This window comes from Asterias amurensis, chromosome 1, assembly GCF_032118995.1.
Source record: "Asterias amurensis chromosome 1, ASM3211899v1".
NCBI lineage: Eukaryota > Metazoa > Echinodermata > Asteroidea > Forcipulatida > Asteriidae > Asterias > Asterias amurensis.
Genome location: NC_092648.1, coordinates 19,658,034 through 19,672,932, shown reverse-complemented (window position 1 = coordinate 19,672,932; position 14,899 = coordinate 19,658,034). Strand labels below are relative to the sequence as shown.

The window sequence follows — 14,899 nt, the reverse complement described above, 5'->3', positions numbered from 1 at the left end:
GAGTGCGGATGACTTAGTGCACAGTAGTCGTACGATGTGACAGTGTGTATACGGGTGGGTCATGCGGTGTGATCGCACGCACCACACACAGGGTATACGGGTGGGTTTACAGCGGCGAATATTCGGAGCGAATAATGCGACTGCCTTGAGCAAGGCTAGCCAGTTACTGAAGTTGGAAATGAATCTACACTCAACTGTAGATTATGTTACGAATCTACACTTATTTGTAACAAAAGTGTAGATTCGTAAAAATAGTGTACACTTTCAACAACATAGTGACGTCACAGAAATAGTTTAACACGATGTTTAAATCATTAAAATGATTTACACACTACTCTCGTCCGTCCATGCCATGGTTTATCAACTGTTTTACATCAACAATTGTCCGCTGCCGACTAAGACTAATGAAACAACTTATTAATGACGACTGTAAGTGTTTGGTATTGGGGTTAAGGGGCAATTATAAACAACAACAACTCTGATAAATCAGCCTAATGAGACACTGAAAGTAAGGTTTTCTTATTTTTTGTTTAATTCATATTCATAATAACAAAGCATAACAAAGTATTAAACTTTAGTTTGCACAATATTTGAAATAAACTGCAAAGCCTCACAAGGCTTATACTCACAACAACACATGTAAAACGTTTCAATTTCAAGATCTCTAGTAAAACCATTCAAGCTGCATTTGTTGGCTGGTTCTCTACAAACAACATACACAAATCATTTTCCCCTCTCATTATGTCCTTAAGAAGTCGGACCATTTTGCACTTCTGATGAGTTTGGTTATATAATATAGTTGGCTTGATGATTGCATGGAGGCTACCTCCATGATAATTGGAAGGAAAAAAAGAGCCCAGTGCCTATCACGATGATGAAGCCCAAGGCAACACATTTTCTTGGCATATAAAAAAAAAAGTACATTATACATTTCACAGAGTAACAAGTGTATTATCAGAATGGCATTTTGGCATGTGTTATTTTGTAAACAGTACTAAGCATTTTAAAATGTAAATTCTTGCGTTGATAATAGAAACACAAAGCCCATTTTGGGAAAGGTCAGATGGCTCAATATTTGGCCAAAAAGAAATATTTTGTCCTCAAAAAATTGCCCTTCAGATAAAATAAATATCATCAGAAATGTCATACTCAAAAAAATCACAGCATTGGCAATGTTCACTGTTGAAACCCTTTCACAAAATATAGAATCGCCCATGGCCTCATGCCATTAAATAAACCATAAAATCACACCCCCTCCTCAAATGGTCTGGTCTAACATTAAGTCACTTGATCAAAGTTCGAAGTGATTTTTTTTCTGACAACATCAACAAGGAAAACATTAAAATTACGAAAGCACAACAAAAGGCACAAACTGTTTGGACGTTTACTTTTATGGCAATTCAAAAACGTTGCATTTCCGGGGTTTTTTTTACAACAGATTTTAAAGGATGATTTTATTTTTTACTTTTTTCAAATCTCTTTAATTTTTGTAGCTTGAATAGACTAAACACGAATTTCCACCTGCTATATTAGCTCTCAATAAACATACCATAAAACAAATCTGTGTTGATTTCATTTGATTTAGCCATATGACCAAGAAAACACAGGTTTATATCTGACCAAGAAAACACAGATTTCTGACCAAGAAAAACATGGGTTTATGTCTGACCAAGAAAACACAGGTTCATGTCTGGTCAGGAATCTTCTAAAGGTCCGACACGTTTGGCAACAAAATAAGGAACCCTGTGATGGAGCTGGAGGGGGGGGGGGGGGGCGCTTTCTCACACATCCAAGTATTTCAGACGGATAACATTTCGCAGGACACTTGGCCCCAGCCTGGACACAGTTTCATAGAGCTGCTAGAGTACACAAAGTAACTTAGCAGGAAATAATTATGTTTCACATTAAGAGATTACCATCTACCCTCTATGACTGGTACCCTGGTTATCTTCACTCAACATAAATTTGGCCCGGTTTCAAGTGGGTACATAGTAAACGCTCAGACTGAAAGTCATTATACTTTTTGGCATGATAAGCTAGATAATTTGCTGTTACAATGTATAGATATATAAATAATAAAAAATAGACTGATATAAAATGTTGTATGGATTTTTGACACTCAATTTTTCAAAAAAATGCACTTTAAAAACATCAATCAATAAACCATTTCCAAGTTTGATTTAAATAGTGTCTGGTACAAAAACTTTGTTAGGTTAACTTTGTATTTTGTATTTTATTTTGATGTTGATTTTCAGCAAATTTGTAAAATGAGGAGTTGTCTTAAGCGTGAATAAATAATTTCCTCCGCATTTAAAAATAAAAATAAAATAAAGACTTAGTCCCAAGTAACTGGTTCAATTTAAATTCCCTATAAAGACTATAAAGACAGTTGAATCGTCAAATGGTTCGGGGCAAGCTTTTGTAGAGCAACCTTCAGATGAGCAAACCTTGATACCATGGTGCCATAAACGGTCATTCAAAATGTTATACCATGTGGGTGTATGCCTTCTCTTTAAAAAACGGTTTCTTTTAATCTGAGGAATTCAAGTGTGGCCAGTCATTTCGAAATTGCAAATGGCTCATTGTAAAAAAATTGCTTGAAACTCAAAGCTGATTTAGTAAACATTAATTGACAATAACTTTATTTGGCATGGGACAAACTCACAACATTGCACAAAACTTTCCACAAACAAACACTAAGCCTGGGAGACCAGTGTGACTGGTGTCGTAGTCGCGACTTTTGATTGCTTAGTCGAGTCGCGACTACCACTTTTCAACAACTCGGTTAATTGTGCTGCCACAACTATGCCGGTACTACAAAACTAGTCAAACTACTCCAAACCCGTTTGGTGAACCGATTGTGTCACTCCGACTATTCACGACAACATAATTTACTTACGAAACACAATCAGACATCAGTGACACAATCCTTCAGTCCTTTAAGTGTGAATTTTACTATAGCGCCTGCCGCAAACATTATGCTGCAATGTATCTTGGAAATAACAAATTAGTAGCGACTGTATTTGAGGTGCTACTAGTTGAGCAGTAAATTTCACTAGTCGCCCAGGCCTTACAAACACCTATATGTATATCATAAAGACATATGCATGACCATCAGGCCAGATCAACTGGCTGACAGTGCATGTTGTTGAACGGGCTACAGATTTGCTGATACAGAGGCACTCGATGGAAAATACCAATATTGGCAAAGACCAGTTCTGACTGGTAGAACCTGAAGAAGGGACCCTCACAGCTAGAACACTGCCTGCGACTTCTCAACAAATCTGAGAAGAGAAAAAAAAGAATATAGATTAATTTACCAGAGTGAGGTTTTAATTAACTATCTTCGGATTAATGTGCAAGTGCGCTCTGCCAACTGAGCTTCCTAGCCCTATGAGTTGTGAACATATAAAAAAAAAAAATTGAAACGAATAATCTTCACATTAGTCTGGGAGACTTTGGAACGCTAGCTAGCAATAGACTTACTCTGTGAATTTGTACGTTTACGCCTGTGCACATCAATGAGAACAATGGATTTACCTAGTGAATCTGCTGCCACCTAGCGTCCCAAAAGTCCAATTGACTCTACACATATTTTCCTTTGAGTTTGAGACTCCTCGGTCACAAATGTGCAAAAATCAGGGCCCAATTTCATAGAGCTGCTAAGCACAAAAATTTGCTTAGCATGGAATTTCTTCCTTGATAAAAACAGGATTACCAATCAAATTTCCATTTGTTGCATACTGCTTGTTATTGGTACTCAGTTGTTGTTTGCTTATCCTAAAAATCACGTGGAAATTTGGTTGGTAATCATGTCTTTATCAAGTAAGAAATTTCATGCAAAGCAAATTTCATGCTAAGCAAATTTTTATGCTAAGCAGCTCTATGAAATTGGCCCCAGGTCGGCGAATTGGTGCCTTTCCTTCGCCTTCCACCTCTGGTACCCCGGTTCGAATTGTACCGGGGGCACTATGTGGATTGGGTTTTTCAGTTCCCCCGAAATCAATCTCTTGGGATTCTAAACAGAATTTTCTTCATTGTCTTCTGGCTTTTTTTTTAAAAAATTGTTATGCAAGTCGCCTGACACACAGGGCCTGAAGGCCACTCCAAGGTGGGGGCTACAATAAATTTTCCAGGGGCCGTTGCTACCTACTCCTGGGGCTGAAACAGGGTTACCCCCTTTACGGTCCATATACGGATGTATGCTTGAGTATCATCCATCAGAAGCCTGTTCTGGTAGAGCAGAAAGCACTACCTCCCCAACTCTACGAAGCAATCATGGTTAAGTGTCTTGCTTAAGGAAACTAGTGTCACGATCTATCGAGACTCGAACCCACACTCTGCTGATCAAACAGAACTTGAATTCCGGTGCTCTAAATCCCTAGACCATGACACAAATAATCATAGATATAGATGAGTAAAAGTCCTACCTGCTAGTTCAGATGGCAAATCTCCATCTTCCCACTTTATATTGCACCTGGCAATGGTCCTAGCGGTCAGCTCCAACAATGGTGGAATGTCTGAGTCTTGATTAACCGTGAACTTCCTTTTTATGGATCTGTCCCACTCATCTAGAAGTCGGTTTTGATTGGCTGTGGGTATACAAACATGGTTAGATCTATAATAATGACCATTATAATGGCACTTCACAAAATTGGTAAAAAAACTATGCAGGCAGGCCAAAGGGTACCTCCAATGGAAAATCTTGTTAAGTCTGCGGGAAACATTTGAAGGGGGCATCAAGGCCAAGACAGAGGCCATGGTCTCTGTGTAATTACATGCCAATATCTTTATACACATAGATAGCATTCTACCAAATTAAATAAGCCTTTAAATTTCAAATGCTTTATCTATTTTTCTGGTAAAACAAGGAGAAAATTTAAAAAGTAGGCCTAAATGAAAACTTTTGAATGAATCATTAAAACATTACATCATACAAAATGAAAAAGACAAGTATTTTTCCCCAAATATTTAACGAATGCATGGGATAAGATAAGGGTGCCCCAAATTTCCCTTTCAATTATACATGTACACTTAGTATCATTTTAACAGGGAACATACAGGCAACTCAACTGAGATGAAGACAGTGAAGTATAAATCGACAACAAAAACATTTTAAGAATAAACTATAAATAACAGTCAACTTGTGGATACAACCATGCATTAAATCTCTATTGGGGGAGGGTTGGCTCCGAAAAGAGCCGATTTGGTCTCAACGTTTCGACCAGTATACTCTGCACATCTTCAAGAGAAAACAATGTACTGAAATAAAAACACAACAACTGGTACTTGGCACTTTGGTACCATGTATTAAATCAATGTTGGGGAGGGTTAGCTCTGTTAAGAGCTGGTTTGGTCTTGACGTTTCAAACAGTATACTCTGCTCGTCTTCAGGAGAAAACAATGTACAGAAATAAAAACACAACAACTGGTACTTTGTTGGGGTAGGGTTGGCTCTGTAGAGAGCCAGTTTGTTCTTGACGTTTCGAACAGTATACTCTGCTCGTCTTCAGGAGAAATCAATGTACAGATATAAAAACACAACAAATGGGCCTAATTTCATAAAGCTGTCAAACAGAAAATACTGCCACAACAATGCAAACTTAATGTAATTTGGGCTGAAAACCTGTTTCTGCTAAGCAATACTGTCTTGTGCTAAGAGAGTTTTTGTGCTTTATGAAATTGGGCCCTGGTTCTTTGTTTCCAGCTTTGGTCGCTGAATACTTACCACTGAATGTGTAGAGTTGTAGATACGACAGGGAGGCAGGGAAGTATTTGATACGATTATTTCTAACATGCAGCTCTTTGAGTTGATGAAGACGCCCCATTTGATCAGGCAATGTACATAGCCTATAAAAAAGATAGATGGTTAGAAGTTTTTTTTGTTCTTTTGAAATTGCGGGTGAAGGGGTCTTAAGAAATAACTGAAATTCACATTAAATTTACATTAGTAATAAAGGAAATTAAAAATATTGGGAAAAATACTGAAACTTCTCTTCCAGATCGTCCATGTCTGCGCTTTTCCGTTTTTATCGGTCAACATTATTTTGATAACCAACCTCCATGCCTGGGGAGGAGATGGCAAAAGTTTCCCTATCTGCTCATGCTGGTCGCCCGGGAAAGCCATTAAAAAGCTCATGAGCTGGGAGAACTTTGAATCTTAAATACCTGCTTCATTCCAGGCATTCTTACTTTGCTCTTCAGTATTACTCAAGTTTTGTGTAGATGGGTCAAACAACTTCAAAACAAAGAAGGTTAAACATTAAACGTTGATTGGCCACTAAGAAGAGAAGGAAGTGATTCAACAGTGGTCAATATCCAGCTTTTATTTTGGCCGAAATTCAAAAAGCTGCTTGATGAGCAAAAAACTAAGCACAACAAACAAGGGTACCCTCTTATTCAAGACCTGAAACCTCCCAGATGTTACAATTCAGGAGGTATGTCCGCACCACAGAGTTATAAATAAGAACTAGAGAGCGCACTGGCTCGCAGGCGGCCATTTTCTAAGTTGACAAAACAGGCATGGCTTAGCGTGTGTTTTTGCGGCCATTTTGCAAGTTGAAAAAAAAACAGCATCGTGTAGCGTTCAATAAATACAAACTCAAACGTGTGTTTCATTATTCAAAGCGCGTACAGAATGGCGCGCGCATGTCCTTGCGATCCCGTCGCGTTTGTGCAAGAAGCATCACCAGTGCGCCCTCTAGTTCTTATATATAACTCTATGGTCTGCACATGTCTGCACATATAGAAGAAAATCAGTTGTGTAAATTAACAGGAAAAATTGGTAATGTGCCCCCCCCCCAAAAAAAAACCCCCCCAAAAACCCCAAAACAACAACAAAAGAAAACGAGGAGGCAAAACAGAGAGAATTCATGTACATTTTAGATGAAGTACAAAGCTTGATACTTACTTGTTATTGGACAGCCATACTTTAATAAGTGAAGTGCATCTTGATAACGAATCTGGTAGCTCGACCAGCTCACACGATGACAGATCTAGCTCTGTCAGCATGATCAGTTTCCCCAATTTGGCCGGCATCTTTGTGATTCTATTTTCACCCAAGTATAGCGCCTGTGATAACAATATTGAAAAAAAAAACCAGTAAGCACAAAAAGAGGCTAACAAAATCATGCTTACAAGAATAAGGTTACCAAAATACCATTCCACACGTAGCATTGGTGACTGGTAACCTGCTTGTTATTGCTAAGCAGAAACTTTCTAAGCGGTCAGCTGCTTAAGCAGCTCAATGAATATAAACCCGAGAATTCGTACAAATTTAGTAAAATACTTCAGTAACATTTTTGCTCACCGTTAAATTCACCAAGTTGCATATTGAGTCTGGTAGTTCAGTTAACTGATTGGAACTGCAAACAATAACAAAAAAACCAAGAGAGTAATCTCTGTAAAATATTAGTAACTCCTAAGACAGCTCAGAGCAACGTTCCGGATCAGTGGAAAATTAATTTGTCTGAGAAGAAAACTTCTTTTATTGACCCCTCTATCACATGTGAGAGCCCGAGTTTATGCCAACCAGTTGGAAAACTATGGAAAACAAAAACAGATGCTATTTTGAAGCATACTGTTCAAAAGAGTGGGATGGTGTAAGTGTGGCTGTTAACTGAAAGGGTGTCACGTAATGTTTAAGAAGAAACAAATTGACTATGAGAGGTCAGGCAATTTTGATACTCCTACTGGGACACTATACATCAATCTGGGTGCGCAACAGGCGCGCAAGTGTTTATTACCGCGCGCCCATTTGCTGCAGTTTCTTCAGTGCCTAGATTATGCACAAAGACACCGCAGTTGTTAATGTTTTTCAATAGAGGGCGCTACCAATTTTGTTTCGTCGGATTGGTCTATAGGTGGCAGCAGATTTACTAGGTCAATGCATTGTTTTTTTGAAATATTTGCACGCTCAAAACTGCTTAAACGATGGAACTTATGTCACTGCCGCACAGTGCCACCATCCTCCAAAAAAACCCCAACTTACTGTAGGCAAAGTTCTTCTAGTCTAGTGAGATTTCCTAGCTCCGTCGGAAGGGACTGCAACAGATTATTAGTGGCGTTAAACGTGGACAGGGAGCTGAGATTGCCGATGCTTGCTGGTAGCCTGCATAGGTGGTTGTTCTTACAGTCTAGTTCCTGTAACTTGTGGAACTGGCCAATTGTGTCCTGATTGAATGCAGATACCAGAAGGACAAGGGGAAGAAAGGGTAGCAATTAACACTCTCAAGAAATGGTACAAGACAGTGTTTTGGTGAGTGGCTTTTACAATATAGGATTGGTATAGAGCTGACAACATAGCCAAAGTGTTCATGGGTTGTTGATTAACCATGAACATGAAATAACAAACCTGTGAAAATTTGGGCTTCCGTTGGGCGAGTCAGGAGAAAGTAAGCCAAAGGAGTGCACACTTTTCAGCATGTAAACATATTGTCCTTAATTTTGATGTACTTTTGACCGACATAATTCGGTAACTCGTGCATCGAAATCAGCTATTGCATTTTGGCAGTTTTCAATTACTTTTTTTTGTATTACTTCATTTCAGAGGGAATTATTTCAGAAGGAAAAATTGTTCTAGTATGAAACTTCATATTCAGTAAGCTTTCAGTCTAAAATTAACCAATGTCTTTTATCCCGTCCAATCCTGTATACCTTTGAATCTGAAATGATTTCATACCTGAAAATCTCATGAAATGCTTATGAGTACCCCCCTTTTTATCATAATTTTAGGTTTAACAGTGACAAATTTACTAGAGCGGGAATTGAACCAACAAAATCCTGTTTAATGTGCTGGCACTCTGCCAACTGAGCCATCCAGCCAAATGTTGGCGGTCACCCTATTTTGTCAACTTCTTTGTTTGGGGTTGCCAGTCAGAAGCCATGCTACATTGTACTTAACTACATTGAGCAATTTCATATCCAGACATGATGACCTTTATTTTAACCTCTTTATGTGAATAGAAGTAGGTCAAGCCTTGCGGCCGTTTTTTTTTTTTTTTTTTGGGGGGGGGGGGGGGGGGTATAGGCCGCCTGTGGCTGCTATGGTCTCTAATTGTTTTAATCGTATCCCTCCTATCCTCACCGGTAGCTCTTCCAGGCAGTTGTACTGAAGAAATAGCTCCTCAAGCCCACGGAGGAGACCAATCTCCTCAGGAAGCTCCGTCAGTCTGTTGTTGATGAGATTCAGGCAGACTAGCTGGGTGCCGACGTAGCCGATGCGGGGCGGGCACTTCTTCAGATTCATGTAACTACAATGTGAAGTCAAAAATATTTGAGTGTAACTAGTTCTCAAAGAAACTAGAACACCTTTTCAAATAATATGATTGTTATAATAGATGTTTAATGATTGTTATAGTTTGGTTTTACCCTTACACCGATGTACTTTTTTGCACTATTTTCTCAGTATCCACCCCCCCCCTCCCCTCCAAAAAAAATCCAAAGAAATATTACTGAGGTAGGATTCGACCCACGACCTTTTTACCACTAGACCACCTAGACCACTAAGGCAATTGCTGATACTTGACAGGTATGCAATGTTGGGTGTGTTTTGTGGCGAGTTGTGGCCGAGCGATCTAGTTCACTGGACATAAGCTCTGGTGTTGTCAGCAGCAGAGTGTGGGTTCGATTCCCGGTCATGAAACTTGTGCCCTTGAGCAAGGCGCTTAACCAAAATTGGTTCGTAAAAAGTGGGAAGGTAGTGCATTTTGCTCCACCAACCAGGCTCCTAAAGTGGATGAAACCCATGCCTACATCCTTACGGACTGTGAAGGAGGTAACTCTGTTTTAGCCTTATGAGTTTGTGGCAACCTGTCCCTGGTGACAGCTGGTTTGGATGGACAGCCATAATCAGTTTACCCTCACCTCAAAGTGGCCGACCAGCCTATTATTTATTATAATTTATTATTATTTATTATTTATGGTTTATTAAAAGCTGAACTTGTAACCCATGGCTAAATTGTGTCAATATATACAATAAAATATTTAAAAGCAATAAGCATTAGGCAATGAACAATAGACGGACCGCAACACGCGTCATCGGCCGTCATCCTTGATAAAATGTGTACGCGTGAAGAGCCATCACTGGCTGAGAGTCGTGCGTAGTGCGTACTTAGTTGGGCAATATCTCACACAAAAAATATTCAAAAACAAAAAATTTGTAACTACACTCTTACCTCAGGTCAAGCTCCAGTGGTTTATCATCCAATGCACCCTCAACGATCCCAACAGCAGCACAGACTCCCGTCCCATGAGCAGCACAAATGGAAGCTTTGTTAGCCCTACAGCACTCCCCACATCGACTGTATCTGAAGTTAAAACACAAAATGAAACTATATATAGTTACTCATAATAATAAGCAAAAGGGGCTGTTGGGGTTAGGATGCGGCAATTGTGGTAATCGATGATACTGCGAGCTGGCGATCTTTCCATTTTGCAAGTGAGCAGTTTTCCCCGAATAAGAATGCATTTAAATTGATTAAAGGCAATCATTTGTAAAAGTCATAGAGGTATATAATTAGAACAAGAGGGAGCACTTGCTATATCTTGCATGAAACTCTGCTGACCCACAAAAGGGCAAATTTGTAGGCTATAATAATGTTTTTGTAACTTTGACTGTCAAGAATCCATTTTATTATGTAACATAACTGGCCATATAACTGGCCATATCTGAAGACTAACGTTAACTTTTTCTAACCTCAGTAACATTTTTATTAAAATAAGTTTATGACTGGCTTTTCGGTTTACGTGATGTATTCTGTCATTTTTGATGTAGTTTTTTACAAATCTTGTTCGTTCATATGGTTGCTAATCAAAACTATCCTTACCTTACTTTTACAGTCTATAGCAGATAGAGAAGTATTAAGATTTGGCTAATATATAATAATAACAATAAGACTTGTAATGCGCACGTATCCACCCTGCTGGGTGTTCAAGGTGTGTTCAAGGCGTGTTCAAGGCGTGTTCATATATGTTTGATAATAAATGAAACGAATGTCATCTCAACCTCCATCCTATTTACCTGCAAGCTTTCTTGGATGGTACCCGACCACAGGTAACGCATAATGCATGTGGTTGGTACCTGGGGACCTCTCTACACGTGACGAGCACTACTTTGGATGATGAGTTGTTGTCGTTGACCGAGGCCCTGTTTTTCTTATGCACCTGAGAACAAACAATAGTACATGTTGAGCATATTGTGGTGGCACCAAATCAACTGTTATGGTTATGCGCATTGTTTTGTGTTTTATGGCAAAGACAGATGGTGTCGGGCGCACGCGAATGCAGCGCATACGCAAAAATGCGCAGCAATTGTATCCATTTACAGTAGCTGGTAGGCAAAACATACAGCCGAACACCAACCAAACTATTTCTATGGTGATGTTAACTTTCAAATTTCATAGTCTGGTTCTTGCAAAAGAGATCATTTAACAGCCTAAAATAATGCCATTGTGAACAGAAAAAACACAATTCTGATCATTTGTACTGTTTTTTTTTGGTAGTTATAAAGGGATTAATTAAAGGCGAAAACAGTGTGAGGAGCAAGCCTTCACTGCCTGTAAATGGCCTTGGTTGGTGGCTGGTTTCTGTAAATGAACCTTGTCTTCAGCTCGTTCAGACATCTGTTTGTGGGATCGAATCCCACCATAGTGATATACATGTTGTGGTATGCTGGATGTTTTTTAACAAGACTCAGGAAAGTACACAAGTATACAGTGCTTAATACACATGGGCTTAAGGGCAAAAAACAAAATCCAAAAATAAAAGTTTGTTTTTCACTCTCTGTCAGTAACGTTTACCCTTTTAGAGTTTCCTCTGTGGCGAGTGCTAGGCACTGAGGGGCTATGGATGGCGCAGCCGATTAGAGACTTCCTCCTCTTTCTCTTTGTTGGTGATGGAGGCGGCTTGTGGAACAGCAGGTTGAAGATAAGACACAGTACCGTGAAGCATAACAACCCTGTATTCATAACAGGACAAAGATAATTAACATTGACTTCTACATTGAGGCCTATGCTACTAGACATCAGGGCCCAGCACAAAAAGTTGCTTAGCATGAGATGTTCGCCTCGATAAAAACAGGATTACCAACCAAATTTTCATGTGATTTTCAGGATAAGCAACTGACAGCTGAATACCAGTGACAAGCAATATGCAAGAAATGAAAATTTGATTGGTAATCCTGTTTATATCAAGGAAAGAATTTCATGCTAAGCAAATTTTAGTGCTTAGCAGCTCTATGAACTTGGGCCCAGGTCTTCTAATTCATGGAGCACGTAGAGCAGAGCTGCCAATATTTGCAGCAAGGGAGATTTTGTACAACAGTCAGGGAGATTTTTTAGAATTACATTAATAGACATATAAAAAGGGGAGAGTGTCAATTATCAGGAAGATTTCTTATTTGTAGATCTTATTTGTAGATTTCTTATTTGTAGATCAGAGCATGAAAAGATTGGTTAACTTTCAGGGAGCTTTCTGCAGAATCAGGGAGAGTTGGAAGCTCTGCGTAGAGTCAACAGTCCACAAAATTGAAAATGTTTGTTATTATTATTATTATTATTTTGTTTGCGGTAACACCATCTACTTGCGGTATTATGTTCTTTTGATAAATTGATGTGCTATATATTTCGGAGACTCTTTTTCATTGTTTTGTGTTTAGTGTTGCGCATAGAGGCTCCTGCATTATAGGCGCCATATAAATGTATCAAATTATTATCATCATTACTACCGCAGAGTAGATTTGCAGTTTTTTTTATTTTGCTTGGTGGTGGGGGGGGGGGGGGGGGGGGGAACACCGTGTCTCATATCAAACATTGATTGCCTAAGCCTTACCTATTATGAATATAGCGATGCTGGACATTTGCACATCCCCGTGCCTGAAGAGGTCATCCAAAAACCCACCGATGCGTGAACCCATGACAATGTTGGGGTGGTGGTCATCCCCAGTGACCTCTCAAGAGGTCCAGAGCTGAGAGCTCTCAGCAGTCTTAAACAGGATCCTCTAAATTCAACTCAAACTGGTGTCCATCCTAGTCTGCGAAGATAGGAGAATGTTGAAACAAATATAAGACAATACGACAAGAGGAAATGTTTCATTAAGGTATTATGTTTTGTAATCACTCTTGAAGTTAATTATTTAAAATCAAAACTTTTGCTTAGAAGCCTATAGTAGCTTTCGACAGTATTAATCATATTTGTGAAACATTCACTTCGAAGTAATGTGGTGATGTCAACAAATATCTTCTTTTTTTTTCCCCTCAAACTCTGGATCACCCAAGAGGCAATTAATCATCGGTGATGGTATTTTGCAATCGATGATCAACTTTAGGGATCGGTGGTGGGTTTTTTGCAATCGGTGATCGACTTTAGTGATCGATGGTGGATTTCGCAATCGGTGATAAACTTTAGGGATTTGTGGTGGTTTTTTGCAATCAGTGATCAACTTTATTAGGGATTGGTGATGGTATTTTGCAATCGGTGATCAACTTTAGGGATCTGCGGTGGTCTTTCGCAAACGGTGATCACCGATTTCAAAATGCCACCACTGATCGTGATACGTCACCGATTGCAAAATGCCATCACTGATCGTGATACATCACCGATTGCAGAAGTTTATCACCGATGACAAATTTGATCAACGGTTGCAGAATACCATCACCAATGATTAATCGCCTCTTTGTATTGTACCCTATTTATCAGGGATTAGCCTATTCTTTCTAAATAAAGGACATTTGCTCCAGATTTTTAGCGATCTCTCAAAAACGTGACCATGCACCTTTTGAAATGAAATTTTGTTAGATTTGTTGTTCACATCTACAAAGATATACGCACCCACAACTGAGGTCAAAGTTTCTAATAGTCTTATTATGTAAAGCCAGACAGCTTGTTATTGTCACTGATGAACATCAATCAACCCTTTTCATTTTATTTGTATCAATCATTATTAAAATAAAACGTTATACATACCCGAAAGCACCAAGTAGCTAGGTAGCACAGGTACCCTAGTCACATTACAATCAAGTGGTTACCAAGTTTAAAAGGAAAAAGCGTAAATTGCGAACGAAATTATTATTTTGTATTGTAGCTCTGTGACGCTTGCTTGCGGCTCGCGCTGTTGTGAACTTCAGACGGAAAAATTCCTATATATATACCGTGTGTAGCGCCACCATGTGACGGATATTGGAGAGTAAACACACACACAAGCAAGGGTCAATGATAATGGGCGTGGCTGGCTCTGCTTGGGATTTTGAATCGTTTAATAAGCTTATTTGTCTTGGATACAATCTGATTCTACTCTTAAAGAAATCTGTTATGGTGGTGTTGGTTTTTGCTGTGACATTTGGGGTGGGGTGGGGTGGGGTGGGGTGGGGTGGTGGTGGGGGGGGGGGGGGTGCGCAAACCTAACCCCAAAACAATGATACGATGGAGAGCCACATAATTATGTGACCTACTTTCTGTTTTCATGTTTCATGGACGATAGACTGTGTAATATTTTGTAGTTTTTGTGATCAAGTCGAATTCGACAACTTGTCCCCGCTATTTTGTGCTTGATACGCCTGCAGCCGGTGTCGCATGCAATTATGTTCTCTGTGCAATACTATCAGGAGGACATTATTCATATGCAGTCATGTCCCCGAACGGTTTTGCATATGCAATTGTTTCCGCCCGCGTTGTTGTGGCTGTGCCCGACTACGCGTAGCAAAGAAATTTGTCATTAAAGAATATTTTCTGCTGAATAGCTTTATGAAATTAGGCCCTAATGATGTGGCTGACATCTGGGGCTCTACATTGCACGGTTTTCCTAATTATATTATACGTCGTGAACTACAAATGTAACACGGCATGTCATTTTGTGCAAAACGGCCGACCATTTTGTGGAGTCAAACTTTTGACTCCACAAAAT

The 14,899-nt window shown here is 39.3% G+C and overlaps 1 protein-coding gene across 1 annotated transcript; it reads right to left on the bottom strand.

Annotated features, from left to right (window-relative positions):
- Positions 1-562: 562 nt before the first annotated feature.
- Positions 563-14,102, bottom strand: LOC139934349 (uncharacterized). The gene is made up of 12 exons (XM_071928577.1): positions 13,963-14,102; positions 12,829-13,030; positions 11,799-11,956; positions 11,021-11,163; positions 10,176-10,307; positions 9,086-9,251; positions 7,991-8,172; positions 7,310-7,364; positions 6,911-7,071; positions 5,729-5,850; positions 4,431-4,592; positions 563-3,284 (listed from the first exon to the last, which is right to left on the bottom strand). Exons 2-12 carry the CDS (start codon positions 12,911-12,913, stop codon positions 3,115-3,117), a joined length of 1,536 nt encoding a protein of 511 aa, XP_071784678.1. The 5' UTR covers positions 12,914-13,030; positions 13,963-14,102; the 3' UTR covers positions 563-3,114.
- Between the last annotated feature and the right edge of the window lie 797 nt (positions 14,103-14,899).

What these genes read in the sequence shown, in the direction of transcription:
- LOC139934349 (XM_071928577.1), bottom strand. Translation starts at nt 12,913, where the DNA reads ATGGGTTCACGCATCGGTGGGTTTTTGGATGACCTCTTCAGGCACGGG. An exon ending in CCATCCAAGAAAGCTTGCAG is followed by an intron (nt 10,308 to 11,020) that starts GTAAATAGGATG and finishes TTTTAACTTCAG; the next exon opens with ATACAGTCGATGTGGGGAGT. An exon ending in GTATGGCTGTCCAATAACAA is followed by an intron (nt 5,851 to 6,910) that starts GTAAGTATCAAG and finishes TCTTTTTTATAG; the next exon opens with GCTATGTACATTGCCTGATC.